This window comes from Macrotis lagotis, chromosome 5 (genome assembly GCF_037893015.1).
Source record: "Macrotis lagotis isolate mMagLag1 chromosome 5, bilby.v1.9.chrom.fasta, whole genome shotgun sequence".
Lineage (NCBI taxonomy): Eukaryota > Metazoa > Chordata > Mammalia > Peramelemorphia > Peramelidae > Macrotis > Macrotis lagotis.
In genome coordinates this window covers 20,557,382-20,569,998 of record NC_133662.1, presented here as the reverse complement: position 1 = coordinate 20,569,998, position 12,617 = coordinate 20,557,382, and the positions used below count along the sequence as shown (strand labels likewise).

Sequence of the window (12,617 nt, the reverse complement as noted above, 5' to 3'; positions counted from 1 at the left end):
CGCAGGGGCCGACTCGTGCGTGGCCGGCACGCCCCTCGGCGTTTTCTGGCGTGGCTCCCTTCCGCCGACGTCGGACGCGCGGCATTGCGTCATCAGAAGTGGCCAGGGGAAGGTGCGGAGCGACGGGCGCACCTGGCCCCGCAAATGTCCCTGCAGGCTCTCTCCCGAGCTCTGGGCTCCCTCGGCCTGGCCTCCGGCCCGCCTCCCGCTGCCCAGGTAACCGGCCTGCGGGGGTCCCGGGCCTGCGGGGGTCCCGGGCCTGCGGGAGCTGAGGAAGAAAGAAAACGGGGGAGGGGCGGAGCAAGGGCGCTGCCTGGGTGCCCCGCGGGGCCGGGAGTCAGGGGTCCTGGATTCTAATCCTGCCCTTGGCCCTAACCACCTCGTGACCTTGGTCGAGTCATATTTCTCTGCTCTGGGCCTAAGTCTCTTTGACTAAAATGGGGCTCCTAATCCCTCCCTTCTCACACCTGTTAAGAGAAAATCGGAACCGTTACCCCAGAATGTCAGAGCCAGGAGGCACCTTGGGGCACTGGGACACAGGCAGGTAGGTGGGATGGTAGATGGTGCCTTAGAACTAGGCCAGGAAAGGGACAGGCGGCTAGGTGGCTCAGTGGATAAAGCACTGGCCTTGGAGCCAGGAGTACCTGGGTTCAAATCCGACCTCAGACACTTAACAATTCCATAGCAGTGTGGCCTTGGGCAAGCTACTTAACCCCGTTTGCCCTGCAAAAACCTAAAAAAAAAAAAAAAGAACTAGGCCAGGAGTTATAATTCTGCCTCAGTAGTTTGGGGAGATTGATTGTGCCACTTAATCTCTTGCTGGACATCTAGGTGGCACAGAGGATAAGAGCACTAGCCTTGGAGTTGGAGGCCCAGAGTTCGAATCTAACCTCAGACACTTGACTCATACTAGCTGTGTGGCCTTGGGCAAGTCACTTAACCCTGATGACCTCACATCCAGGGCCATCGCCAGTCCACCTGATTCATGTTGCCCACTGGACCCCGATGAAACTCCTTTTTTTTGCTTTTATGTATATGTGGCAATTGGGTTAAATGACTTGTCCAAAGTCACACAGCTACTAAGTACCAAGTGTCTGAGGCTCGATTTGAACTCAGGTCCTCCTGACTCCAGGTCCAGTGCTCTCTATCTGCTGCACCACCTAGCTGCCAGTTATTTTGAGGAAACTCTTATCTTCTCAGTTTCACGAAGGTTTGAGGTCCAACTAATAGACCCCATACTTTCCCCCAAAACCTTCCCTGCTTTCTGTCAGCTAGTGTTTTAGTCAGAAACCCGAGGGCTTTCCCTTCCCAGAGTGATTTTTTTTAATTTTTTTTTTTAACTTTAAGAGGCCATTCTTTGCTTCATTTCCTTCTAATCTGTTTTAATCACAGAATGGGTGTTGTTGCCTATGTAAAACTGAGAGCCATTAAAGACCTTAACTTAAAAATGATAAGGTCTCCTACTACATCCAGGACCATCTTTAGGTGTCCTGGTCCACTGGATGTAGATAGTTCTGTAGGAGAAAGTGAGGCTGATGATTTTGCACCACTCTGCTGCAATTCAGTTAAACCTTTTTGGGGGGGGGGGGCGACTTGCAAAATGTACAAACAAAACCTCTCCCCGAACCTCAAATTATATATTATTATAGTATCTAGTTAATACAACAGTATCCAGTCATATATCATGAGTTTTAGACTGGGCTGTATGTCACATCCTGGTGTGATATCACAGTGGTAGGGTAGTTCAGTGCAAAGAATCAGAGTACCTGGGTTTAAATCCAAGCCCACTTCTTCATCTATATAATGAAGGGAAATTGGTTAAATGATGGTTTGGTTTTTTTTTATGATGGAAGGTTCTAATCAGCCTTCAGTCTATGTATCTGGGTCTGGTGGGAGAAACTATAGGGACATCTATAATATACTTAAATATCTATGATGTGATATCATAGGATCTGCACACTCTCAACTAAAACAAATTGTCCCAAATTGTACCATAGTATGTGATGATAATTTTTTGTGACCCCAAATCCTAAAGACCATATCACCCAGTAGCCATTTTTTTTTATGAGCCAACTAGACTGGTCCTTAAACAGCAGCCACATTCTATTGCAGACACTGGCCTGCAATTGAAGCCTTTACAACTTGTTGATGGGGCAGCCTGGTGACATAGTGGATAGGCCTGGAGTAAGGAATTCTCATCTTCCTGAATTCAAATCTGGTCTCAGACATTTAGTAGCTCTGTGTCTCTGGGCGAATCATTTAATCCTATTTGCCTCAGTTCCTCATCTGTAAAAAAAATGAACTGGAGAAAGAAATAGCAAACCACTCCAGTATTTTTTCCCAGAAAGTCTCACATGGTATCACAGAGTCAAGACATGAAATGATTGAACAAGAACAAACACTGTTTACCTTGTGTATATTCAGAGGAACAAAAGGCTTTTTATTGTTGGGGCTCCTAATGGAGTAATAGGAATGACCTAGGCAAAGGTAGATTCAGCCAGAGAAGTCTTTCAGAATTCCTGGAGTTTAAGTTGTGGATCAAGTTTGGAAGATGAAGGTTTTGGTAGGAAGCAAAGGAAAGGGATTCTGGGTAAAGAAATTTCTAATAAATAGGAAAGGGTAAATTAAGTTGTATGTAGTATGTAGAAAGCCAGTCAAGACAAATGTACCTCTATAAAGAATATATTCATAGTATAAAAGATATGATAGGGTGGCTAGGTGGCATAGTGGATAAAGCACCAGCCTTGGAGTCAGGAGTACCTGGGTTCAAATCCGGTCTCAGACACTTAATAATTACCTAGATGTGTGGCCTTGGGCAAGCCACTTAACCCAGTTTGCCTTACAAAAACCTTAAAAAAAAAGATATGATACTTGGATCATAATAGAAATTAAAATAACTGGTTTGGGAAGCTTCCTAATAGTGATAGTCTATGAGCTAAAATGCCTTACAAATGCCCTTCCCTGAAGTGACTCTTTAAGTAAATGGAGTTTCTCTCTTTGTCCTCAGGTGATGAGCAATGTCTTCCTCCAGCCTTCCTCAGCTGGGGTGCTAATTGCTTGCCGATCTTTCCTGACCTCTGGAGTCCTTAACGCAAACATTGCTTCCTGGAAGAGTCAAACCAAATATACCATTACACCAATCAAGATGAGGAAGTCAGGGGGTCGTGACCATACAGGTAGGAATATCACTAAGTCTGGTGGAAGCAATAAAGGGGAGAAATAGTGAAGCCTCATGTTGATTGGTCCCTTCGTGGGCCAGGGGAGGGTCCCACTGCATAGCAATGCTACATTAGATAATGGGTTTGGTGGGATACAGAGCAATAAGTATCACAGGCTTCTCTGTCTATAGCAGAGTATGAGTGTTGGAGTGAAGCCTCAGAAAGCCTAGATCCAAATCTTTGCTCTATTATTTATTCAGTAGGTGACCTTGGGCAGGTCTCTTCTCTATGCTTCTCTTCTCAGCAAAATGGGAATTATATTTAGATGGGGATTGTTGTGAAGAGAAAATGAGATCATATATGTAACCAAAAAACAGTATTTAAATTATCATGGTCTCTGAACACTAGAAGCTTATGAAGAAGATTATTTTATTTTTTGAAGGCAATGGGAGTTAAGTGACTTGTCCAGGACTTAAAGTAAACTGTTTAACATATTACTTGAAAGATAATTTATCAAAATAAACCTTTTCTTTGGTCCCAGAGAAATCCATGGGTTATTCAACACCAAGATCCTGTCAATACTTCTCATTTAAGAATTTCTTTTGCTTCTTGTGGACGAAAGTTTTAAAAAGAACTCCATAATAGCAATCCAGTTGGTTAGGAATAAGGAATATTCTATGAGTTGATGCTCACAGTGACCATTTTGCAGAAAATAATAATCCTATGAGCATAAGTATTTGTCTTTTTACCCTTTCAAAACTTTACAGAGAGTAGTACAGCATAGGTGTGACTTCTCAGATCTAAAACTGTGAGCTTCAGTCTAGATGATTGTGTAAATCAGCTTTCTGAGGATGCCCAGGTTTATTAGCCTTATATGGTCTTGTTAATTTTACACTGTCCATAGCCAAACAGCACTTTCAATCCTGACTAGTTTTCCCCTCAGAAAAGTGCTTCATGTTAATATAAGAACAGGATGAGATAAGCTAGGTGGCAGAATAGATAAAGTGAGCACCCAAGTCAGGAAGAACTAAGTTCAAATAAAGCCTCAGTCACTTGACACTTCCTAACTGTGTGACTCTGGGCAAGTCACATATCAAAAATAGCATATAACTTTCCCAAATGTCTTCTCCCAACATTTCTCACAAAACAAGGTCTCTTCTTGCCTTTTCAAGATAGTCATTTTTCCTTCGTGTGTGTGTGTGTGTACATATTTTCCTCTTCAGGCCTAATTGGACTGGCAAAAATGGAGATTTCCCTGAGTTAAACTTCTTGTATAGACCTTGATATATCAAGATGCTGGTCTCCTTTGCTTCCAAATTAAGTTGGTTAAAAAAAAGCTCCAGGCCAAATATTTTATTTCCTGCATGTGAGGAAAATAACATTTCCTTAATAGGCTGAATTCTATACTACCGGTAGTAGCATAGGACTAAGAATCCATTGTGTTCATGGGACTGGTGGTAGAGAAGCTATGATGCAGTGGACAGAGCACTTGCTCTATAGTTAAAGACATGGATTCAAAATCTAAGCTCTACTATTCCATTGATCTCAGTTTTCTCATCTATATAATGGAAGTTTTGATGAAATCTGAAATCCTTTCCAATTCAGAAGCTGTGATCCTGTGAAAATTATTACTAGATGAATAATTTTTGATGTGCTGATGGTTTAGAGACAACACACATATACAGGGAGGAAGAGTTGGAAGCAAAGTCAAGTGATATTTCATTCAGGTGGGATGTATGTCTGTACAATGAATGTAATGGAATATCAGGGGAAAGCTCCATACAAATTCATGTGTTCTTGAGGCTGAGTTCATATGTCCAATTCAAAAAACAGGGAGCTAGGGGAAGAAACTATTCCAATTAATAAGTTGTACATCAAAAATGAGAATAGCATTTGATGGAATGAGGTCTGAGTGACCAGTGGAACCATAATTGTAGTCTGAAGAGATGGTGATTTTTGGTCTCTGAGAAACTCCTTCTTCCCAGCCTCAAATTATCTCCTGTTTGACCATCACAAAATTGAAGGTCTTATTTCTGTCACAGGACAAATCAAACTTATTCTTGGCTTCAAGCATCCTCTTGTAGTGCCCCATACAGATCTGTCTGCTTGGGGAAGGTGCACCTTGTCTTCAGGGAAGATGATCTCCACCTGCCCTCCCATCCCAGCTGGCCTTGAGTGGGTCAAGGTTCACTGCTTCCCTGGTATGAGCACAGGGCAAGGCAAGGAGGAAGCTTGGCAGGACTCTCTGCAGCCTTATGGAATATCAGCCAAAGGTGGGGTGGAGGGGGAATGAACCTCTTCTGCCAATAGAGAAATGTGACCAATCGAATTAAATGTCAGTTGGGAAACAGGTGGAACACATCTTTAGCTCACTGGTTCATTTTTAGCTTGTAAAACTGAGTTGGTGTAAAAGGTTTTAAACGCCCTAGTCAGATATGTTGTCTCATAACCATCACCTGTCATACTTGCTTAATATTTGATGAAGGCATCTTGGCCAAGAACCTGAAATTCTCCAACTACTTACAAGTCCTGATTCCAGGGCCAATGCCCTATCCACTGTGCCACCTCACTGCTCCAAATATAATTTCTTCAATATGTAGAGACGATGAAGTCTTTCTGGTAGAAAAAACATTGTATTTGAAGTCCAAGGACTCGATTTTTGAATCCTCATTCTATTTACTGTGACCTTGGACAAATCAGGTAAGGTCTAAGATCTTAGTATCTTCATCTATAAATGAATGGTTTAGTCTAGATAAACCTTGACATCCCTTTGAGTTCAGAATCTGGTGTTGTTGATGTGTATAGGCATAACTGATATGATACAGAGTTGCTAGAAGCAACCAAAGTCAGTCATTGCTCACCCTACCCACTAAGGTGGCTTAGTAATGGACCTCTGATTTCTTAGGCTGATCCTCAGATAAGAGACATGCTTGACACAACCTGTGAGATGTCAGTAACCTCCAAGATGAGTGTCAGCAGAGGAGTAAGCAAGGGAAAAAGAGTTATAAAGCAACCTGTGACAAATTTATAATAAAAGACTATAGCTTTTTGGTGCAATGAATAGAGTGCCCAGCCTGGAGTCAGAAAACTCATTTTCCTAGCCTCAGACTCTAACTAGTTGTATGACTGAGTAAGTCACTTAACCCTGTTTGCCTCAGTTCCTCATTTATAAAATGAGCTGGAGAAGGAAATGGCAAGCCATTCTGATATCTTTGCTAAGAAAACCCTAAATGTGGTCATGAAAAGCTGGATACAACTGAAAACAAACAAGAAGAAGCAGTGATAGAGCTAGATGTAATCAGCAAAAAGTTATTTACAAACACAGGCATCTAAGGAACCCCTACCCAACAGACATTACATCGCATCACTGGCCTACTTTGACACAGGCTGTGCAACAGACATCCTCCATGATGGTGGCAGACATCTTTGTCCTTTATACATCTTTTTCTTTGATTGTTAATAATCAGAAGGTCATATGCACAACCACTTTTGTTGTTAATTCTTTTAAGAAATAGTATATTTTTTTTTTTAGGTTTTTGCAAGGCAATGGGGTTAAGTGGCTTGCCCAAGGCCACACAGCTAATAATTAAGTGTCTGAGACCGGATTTGAACCCAGGTACTCCTGACTCCAGGGCCGCTGCTTTATCCACTGCGCCACCTAGCCGCCCCTAAGAAATAGTATTCTTTAGTTAAGCACAACATCCCTTGTATCTGTTCCATTATTTCCATCCTTGACTATAACCTGAGTTCACGTCCTTATTACCTCCTTGTTATACTTCTTCAGTAGAGTACTAATTGATCTTCTTTCTCTCCAATTTGTTCTCAACACAGCAAAAAATTAATAGTCCTAAAACAGTTCTTAACATGTCACTCCCAGGGGCAGCTAGGTGGCGCAGTGGATAGAGCACCAGCCTGGAGTCAGGAGTACCTGAGTTCAAATCCGGCCTCAGACACTTTAATAATTACCTAGTTGTGTGACCTTGGGCTTAACTACATTACCTTGAAAAAAACAAAAAAAATGTCACTTCCCCTCTGGGCAGCAAGGTGGCACAGTAGATATAGTGCCAGGATTGCAATCTGAAAAACAAATCATTTTAAGTTCAAATCTGACCTCAGACACTAGCTAGGTGACCCTAGACAAGTCACTTGAACCTATTTGCCTAAGTTCTTCATCTGTCAAATGAGTTGAAGAAGGAAATGGATAACCACTGCAGGATCTTTACCAAACAGGAACAAAAACAACACAAAAGGTTATGAAGATTCAAACAAATTTAAACAACTGCTTCCTCAGCCTGGCATTCAAAATTTCTCACTAATTGACTCTATCATACTTTTCAAATATATTTCATATTGTTCATGTCCAGACAAAATGGCCTGTTTGCTCATCAAATTTCTGTCTTTCTCCTGTCCCCATGAGTGGCATGTACTCCCTCCTTATTTTTTATCTCAGTGGGTCCTCTTAGGAGACATTTTTCTTAGAAATCTCTTCCCTGAATCCCTATAAGTGAGTGTTCTTTCCTTGCTTAAATCTTATATTTAGTTCCTCAAATCTTACCTTGTATTTATTTCTCTGGGTTCTTTCTAGTAAAATAGAAGATTCTTGAAGGAAAGGATGTTAATAAATGTTTGTTTTTGAGGTATTCTGGAGGGAGGTGAGCTTTGTTAGAGTTTGACAAGTTAGAAATTTCAGGTGGTATATAAAAGGTGAAAGATGTATTACAGATAAAGAGAATGACATAGTTGTATTGGGCTGAAACATTCTTTCATGAATTTTCTTAATTTGAATTGTGTTTTATTCTCCTTACTTTTCCGACAGGTCGCATCAAAGTGCATGGTATTGGTGGAGGCCACAAACAGAGTTACCGGATGATTGACTTTCTTCGTTTTCGACCTGAGCATAAGGCCAAGCCAGGGCCTTTTGAGGAGAAGGTCATTGATGTCCGATATGATCCCTGTAGGCAAGTATGAAGTATAGGTTTTTAAGGGGGTCAGCTCAGCAGTTCAGCTGAGATGGAAATAGAGACCGAAGGAAAACATTCAAAGTCACTGGAGTAGTAGAGGGGGCTCACAGTGCTCCAAGAAAAGGTGAGGGTCTTCAAGGAGGGGACTCTAGAAATTCAAAGATAGCTTAGATGGCCTGTCCATATGTCCTTTACCTCATTTCACTCAGGTCTGCAGACATTGCCCTCGTTGCTGGGGGCAATAGGAAACGTTGGATCATTGCCACTGAAAATATGCAAGTGGGAGACATACTCCTTAATTCTAACCACATTGATCGCATGGCAGGTAAGAGAAAACCTTAGCCTAGGATGAGGATGAAGTTTTGATTTGTGGTTAGTTGAGTTGGCCTAGGAGATGTTAAAGATTCCCAATTAAACTGTCTTTTAGTTGCTGCCCAAGAGGGGAATGCACATCCTTTGGGAGCCCTGCCCATTGGGACTTTGATCAACAACCTGGAGAGTGAGCCAGGGAGGGGTGCCCAGTATATCCGAGCTGCAGGTATGAAATTGAGGCTGGGTGAGGATTGGGTAGGGGCACCTGAAACCACAGAAGAGGTGGAATGGGAAACTCATTCCCCATGATCACCACCGTTAGCCAAAAAGGAAACAAAACAAAACCAGGAAACAGGAATAAAGGTAGCAGTTCCTCAGGAAATATGATAAGGATATGATCCTATTGTCAGCTCTATCCATCCTGTTGCCCCATGTTCCTGAGTTGTGTGTTATGGATCCTATAAAGATTATTTGGGGGAGATCTGAGTCGGGACTCTGTCCTACACAGGAACATGTGGTGTGCTTTTGCGGAAAGTCAATGGGACAGCTATTGTTCAGTTGCCCTCTAAGAGGCAAATGCAGGTATGTGTGGGGGAAGGAGGGGTGGTAGCATGAGAACTGGCAATGAACGTACCCTTTCCTGGGTCAGGTGTCTCAGGGTCCTGGGATCTTCCAAGATTTCACTGTCTAATTTCTGTGCAACCCTCTACACCCACAGGCTGGAACTTCCCTTGTTTTTTTGCTTATTAAAATAGGAGTGAAGGGGAAATAATTTTTTCTTCACTCACTTCACAGTATATTATTTCCTGACTCTGCTACCTATGCCTAAATCCATTATTGCTGCCCTTGGTTCTGGCTTTTTTCCCCTTTTCTGTCACGTTCGCCCTGTGCCCTGCCCTGGCTTCCCTCGGGACCTTCTCCCCATCGTGTTGCGCACTGCGCCCCTGCCCTTACCAGCCCCTTCCTCCGTAGGTGCTAGAGAGCTGTATCGCCACAGTGGGCCGCGTCTCCAACGTGGATCACAATAAGCGGGTCATCGGAAAGGCCGGGCGAAACCGCTGGCTGGGCAAGAGACCCAACAGCGGCCTGTGGCAGCGCAAGGGAGGCTGGGCTGGGCGAAAGATCAAGCCCTTGCCCCCCATGAAGAGCTACGTGAAGTTGCCTTCCGCCGCCGCCTCCCAATAAACTGGCTCCTCCTCACTGGCCTGTGTGGTTCCTGCCGCCGGGGGCGGGGCGGGCGGGGCGGGCGGGGCGGGGGGAGAGGAAGCGCGGGCGGGAATGGGGCGGGGACGAGGGAGGCCCCGCCCCCAGCACCTTCGGCTTCCGTAGCCGGCGGAAACGTGTCAGAGTCCACGGGAAGAGCCGCTCCCCCCAGCGCCCCCCCTCCCCCCCGTTCCGGGAGCAGCCGCGGCTGCCTTGGCGCCCGGCCAGGCCGGGCCAACATCGCCATCGTCCCCGCGGCAGGGCGGGACCGGCCCCGGCCCACTCCCGCTCCCCTCCGAGTGCCGAGCGGGCCACGCAGGCGCAGTGACGCCTCCCGGGAGCCTTCCATCCCGCCCCAGTGCCCCTGCCTGCCAGCCCCCTCGCTCCTCCCCCCACGTCTGGTCCGCCGATTACCTGTCTCTGAAAACTTGAACAAACGGTGACTCGTTGTTCCTCCTCCTCCCACTGACGTTCCTCAGTTTACCTTCCAGAGGGTGGCCACTGAAACCCTGCGGTAGCCCCCTCCCGCCCTCCCTACAGCAGCCCTGTGCCCCTGCCCCGGGTCACTGGTCCTGGGCTCCTCTTCCCTCCTCCGCTCTGATGTGATCATCGTGTTCTGCAGCCCTCCGCATCCCCTGAGAAGATTATTTCACAATGGGTACTTTTCCTCACTTCTGCTCCTTTTCTTCCTCTGATCTAGGAGCCCAGGATGGTGGGAGAACGTAGAACCAGAGATTGGCTGGTGCCCTTGGGGCCACGACTATGGGCATACCCTGAGGAACTGCTCCGGCAGCGCCAGGGTCACGATGGGCATCCAGAGTACTTGATCCGTTGGACTGTCCTTCAGCGTGGGAAGGAGGGTGGAGTGGGCAGTGGAAACTCTCTAGAGGGCAAGGCGGAGCATATCCTCATGTGGCTCTCAGCCCCCGAGGTCTATGCCAACTGCCCCATGCTTCTTGGCGAAAGAGCACCAGCCAAGGGGCCGCAGCACGAACCAGTGGGGAGCGCGGGCGCCTTTCCCCGGGATGCTGGGGGGCTGGACGAAGCCTCGCTGGGAGAGATGGCCGCAGATGTCCGAGGACTGGTGCGCAGAGCTGCCCGACAGCTGGATGGTGGGGGGAACTCGAGTCCCGCGGCTTCGGTGCTACACACCATCCACGTGCTCAGCGCCTATGCCAGCATCGGACCCCTTGCCGGTGTCTTCAGGGAGACAGGGGCCTTGGACCTGCTCATGCACATGCTGGGTAACCCAGAACCACAGATTCGCAGGAGTGCCGGAAAGATGCTCCAGGCCTTGGCAGCCCATGATGCTGGTAAGGGCCAGTGGGGAAAGAAGGGGAAGCAGGAAAGAGGTGGGACGACAGCAGGACCAGGGATCAGGGAGCACTTGCAAAGAGAGGATGTCAGAACCTTTTGGTTTCATCAGAGACAGCGTGCTATCTGCCTGTGCTCAGTTACAGTGAACTTAGAGCTACAGTTCACACCCACTGATGAAAGAGAGAGACAGCAAGAGACAGTGTCTTCCCTTACTAGTTTAGAACTTACAGGTCAGGCATTAAGATAGATGGCTTTTGTACAAGATGTGATCTCACTTCTCAGAGCACGTCGTTCCCCCTGTCGGGTCCTTTGGTGAAAAAGGACTTGGTTCTGCAGGAGGGTGGAAGAGAGTGAGGCTAAGAGAGAGGCAGGCAGTTGATAAGAGTGGAGGAGTGGGCAGAGAGAGAGGTAAAGCACATTCCCTGGGACAGGTTGCAGAGCAGAGTTTGTATTTTAGGGAGCAGGGCCCACGTGCTCCTGTCACTGAGTCAGCAGGATGGCATCGAACAGCACATGGACTTCGATAGCCGCTCCACTCTGTTGGAGCTGTTCGCGGAGACCACATCCTCCGAAGAGCACTGCATGGCCTTTGAAGGGATCCACCTGCCCCAGGTAACCTAAGGGAATTGAGGAAAGGTCTCAGGACTGGACTTTCATCTCCTTCCCCTGCCCCCATCTCTTGGCAGTATGGTTAGAAGCAGCAAAGTAGGGAGATCACTGGCCTGAGTCCAGTGTGTTTATCCTGCAGATCCCTGGAAAGTTGCTCTTCTCCTTAGTGAAGCGTTACCTGTGTGTCACATCACTCCTGGACCAGCTAAGTAGCAGTGTGGATCCAGGGTCTGGGGAGTGGGGGAACCGGTGCTCCCCTAACAAGGCCTCTGTTGTGGAAAAGAGCCGAGGACAGAAGGAACTGGAGTTTAGCATGGCCATGGGCAACCTGATTTCAGAGTTGGTTCGGGGCATGGGATGGGACCGGGGCCCGGGGAGGCAGCCCGTGTCTCCCCCTCGGCCTGCCCGATCTATCTTTCAGCCCCTATCGTCTGTGCCGAGCACCATCCTCCCCACCCTGCTCACCCCTACGTCCCCCAGGAGGCCAAGCCGGGCCTTCAGACCACGGTCTGAGTTCTCGAGTCTGAGTGGTTATGCTGACTATGTTCAGGAGACACTGCAGCCGGGGATGCGTGTTCGAATGCTGGAGGATTATGAGGAGATCAGTGCTGGGGACCAGGGCGAGTTCCGGCAGAGCAACAATGGAATGCCCCCTGTACAGGTATGTGTGAGTGAATTGGAAATGGTGCCTTGGAGGATAGGGGAGTGTATATGATCATGAAACAAACTAGATTAAAGTGCATCAATAGAGAGAATAGGTAAAGGTTAGAAAATAACTATGTTTTTCACCATCTCACCCCTCCCTGGCCTCATCTGTTCCCAGGGAGAGAGAATGACTATTTGGAAAAGATTGTGTCACCAAGAGGGCAGACAGAGAGAGGATTCCTGGTAGTGGAAGGAAACAGAAACAGCCAAGTAGACTACTATCTACCTTCTCATCTCCTTTGGCAGAAGAGCAGGGATACGTATTTGGGTCCTTTTTGTCCTCTTCCCTCAGCCTCCACTCTAGGGAGAGCTGTCCAAGCCTAGGATGTGAGTGACTGTTTAAGAAGGCTCC

The 12,617-nt window shown here is 46.7% G+C and overlaps 2 protein-coding genes across 6 annotated transcripts in view; both read left to right on the top strand.

Moving 5' to 3' along the window:
- The first annotated feature begins 81 nt into the window (after positions 1 to 81).
- On the top strand, positions 82 to 9,631 carry MRPL2 (mitochondrial ribosomal protein L2). Its single transcript, XM_074237001.1, has 7 exons — positions 82 to 216; positions 3,008 to 3,176; positions 7,975 to 8,116; positions 8,329 to 8,444; positions 8,547 to 8,657; positions 8,940 to 9,013; positions 9,404 to 9,631. The coding sequence occupies exons 1-7, from the start codon at positions 145 to 147 to the stop codon at positions 9,614 to 9,616; spliced, it is 897 nt and encodes a 298-aa protein (XP_074093102.1). The 5' UTR covers positions 82 to 144; the 3' UTR covers positions 9,617 to 9,631.
- Positions 9,632 to 9,806: 175 nt separating this feature from the next.
- Positions 9,807 to 12,617, top strand: part of CUL7 (cullin 7) — a 29,608-nt gene continuing 26,797 nt past the window's right edge. For 4 of the 5 annotated variants that reach the window (XM_074236995.1, XM_074236996.1, XM_074236993.1 and 1 more), the window contains exons 1-4: positions 9,807 to 10,073; positions 10,335 to 10,947; positions 11,409 to 11,563; positions 11,700 to 12,221. In XM_074236995.1, the coding sequence (XP_074093096.1) occupies positions 10,344 to 10,947; positions 11,409 to 11,563; positions 11,700 to 12,221 (1,281 nt within the window). In that variant the 5' untranslated portion in view covers positions 9,807 to 10,073; positions 10,335 to 10,343. Of the gene's footprint in view, positions 10,074 to 10,149; positions 10,948 to 11,408; positions 11,564 to 11,699; positions 12,222 to 12,617 lie in introns of those variants that run through there. The other variant, XM_074236994.1, reaches the window with a different exon arrangement.

Coding starts and splice junctions, on each gene's coding strand:
- MRPL2 (XM_074237001.1), top strand. CDS start 145: ATGTCCCTGCAGGCTCTCTCCCGAGCTCTGGGCTCCCTCGGCCTGGCC. Junction 3,177..7,974: donor AGGGGGTCGTGACCATACAG/GTAGGAATATCA, acceptor CTTTTCCGACAG/GTCGCATCAAAGTGCATGGT. Junction 8,117..8,328: donor GTCCGATATGATCCCTGTAG/GCAAGTATGAAG, acceptor CATTTCACTCAG/GTCTGCAGACATTGCCCTCG.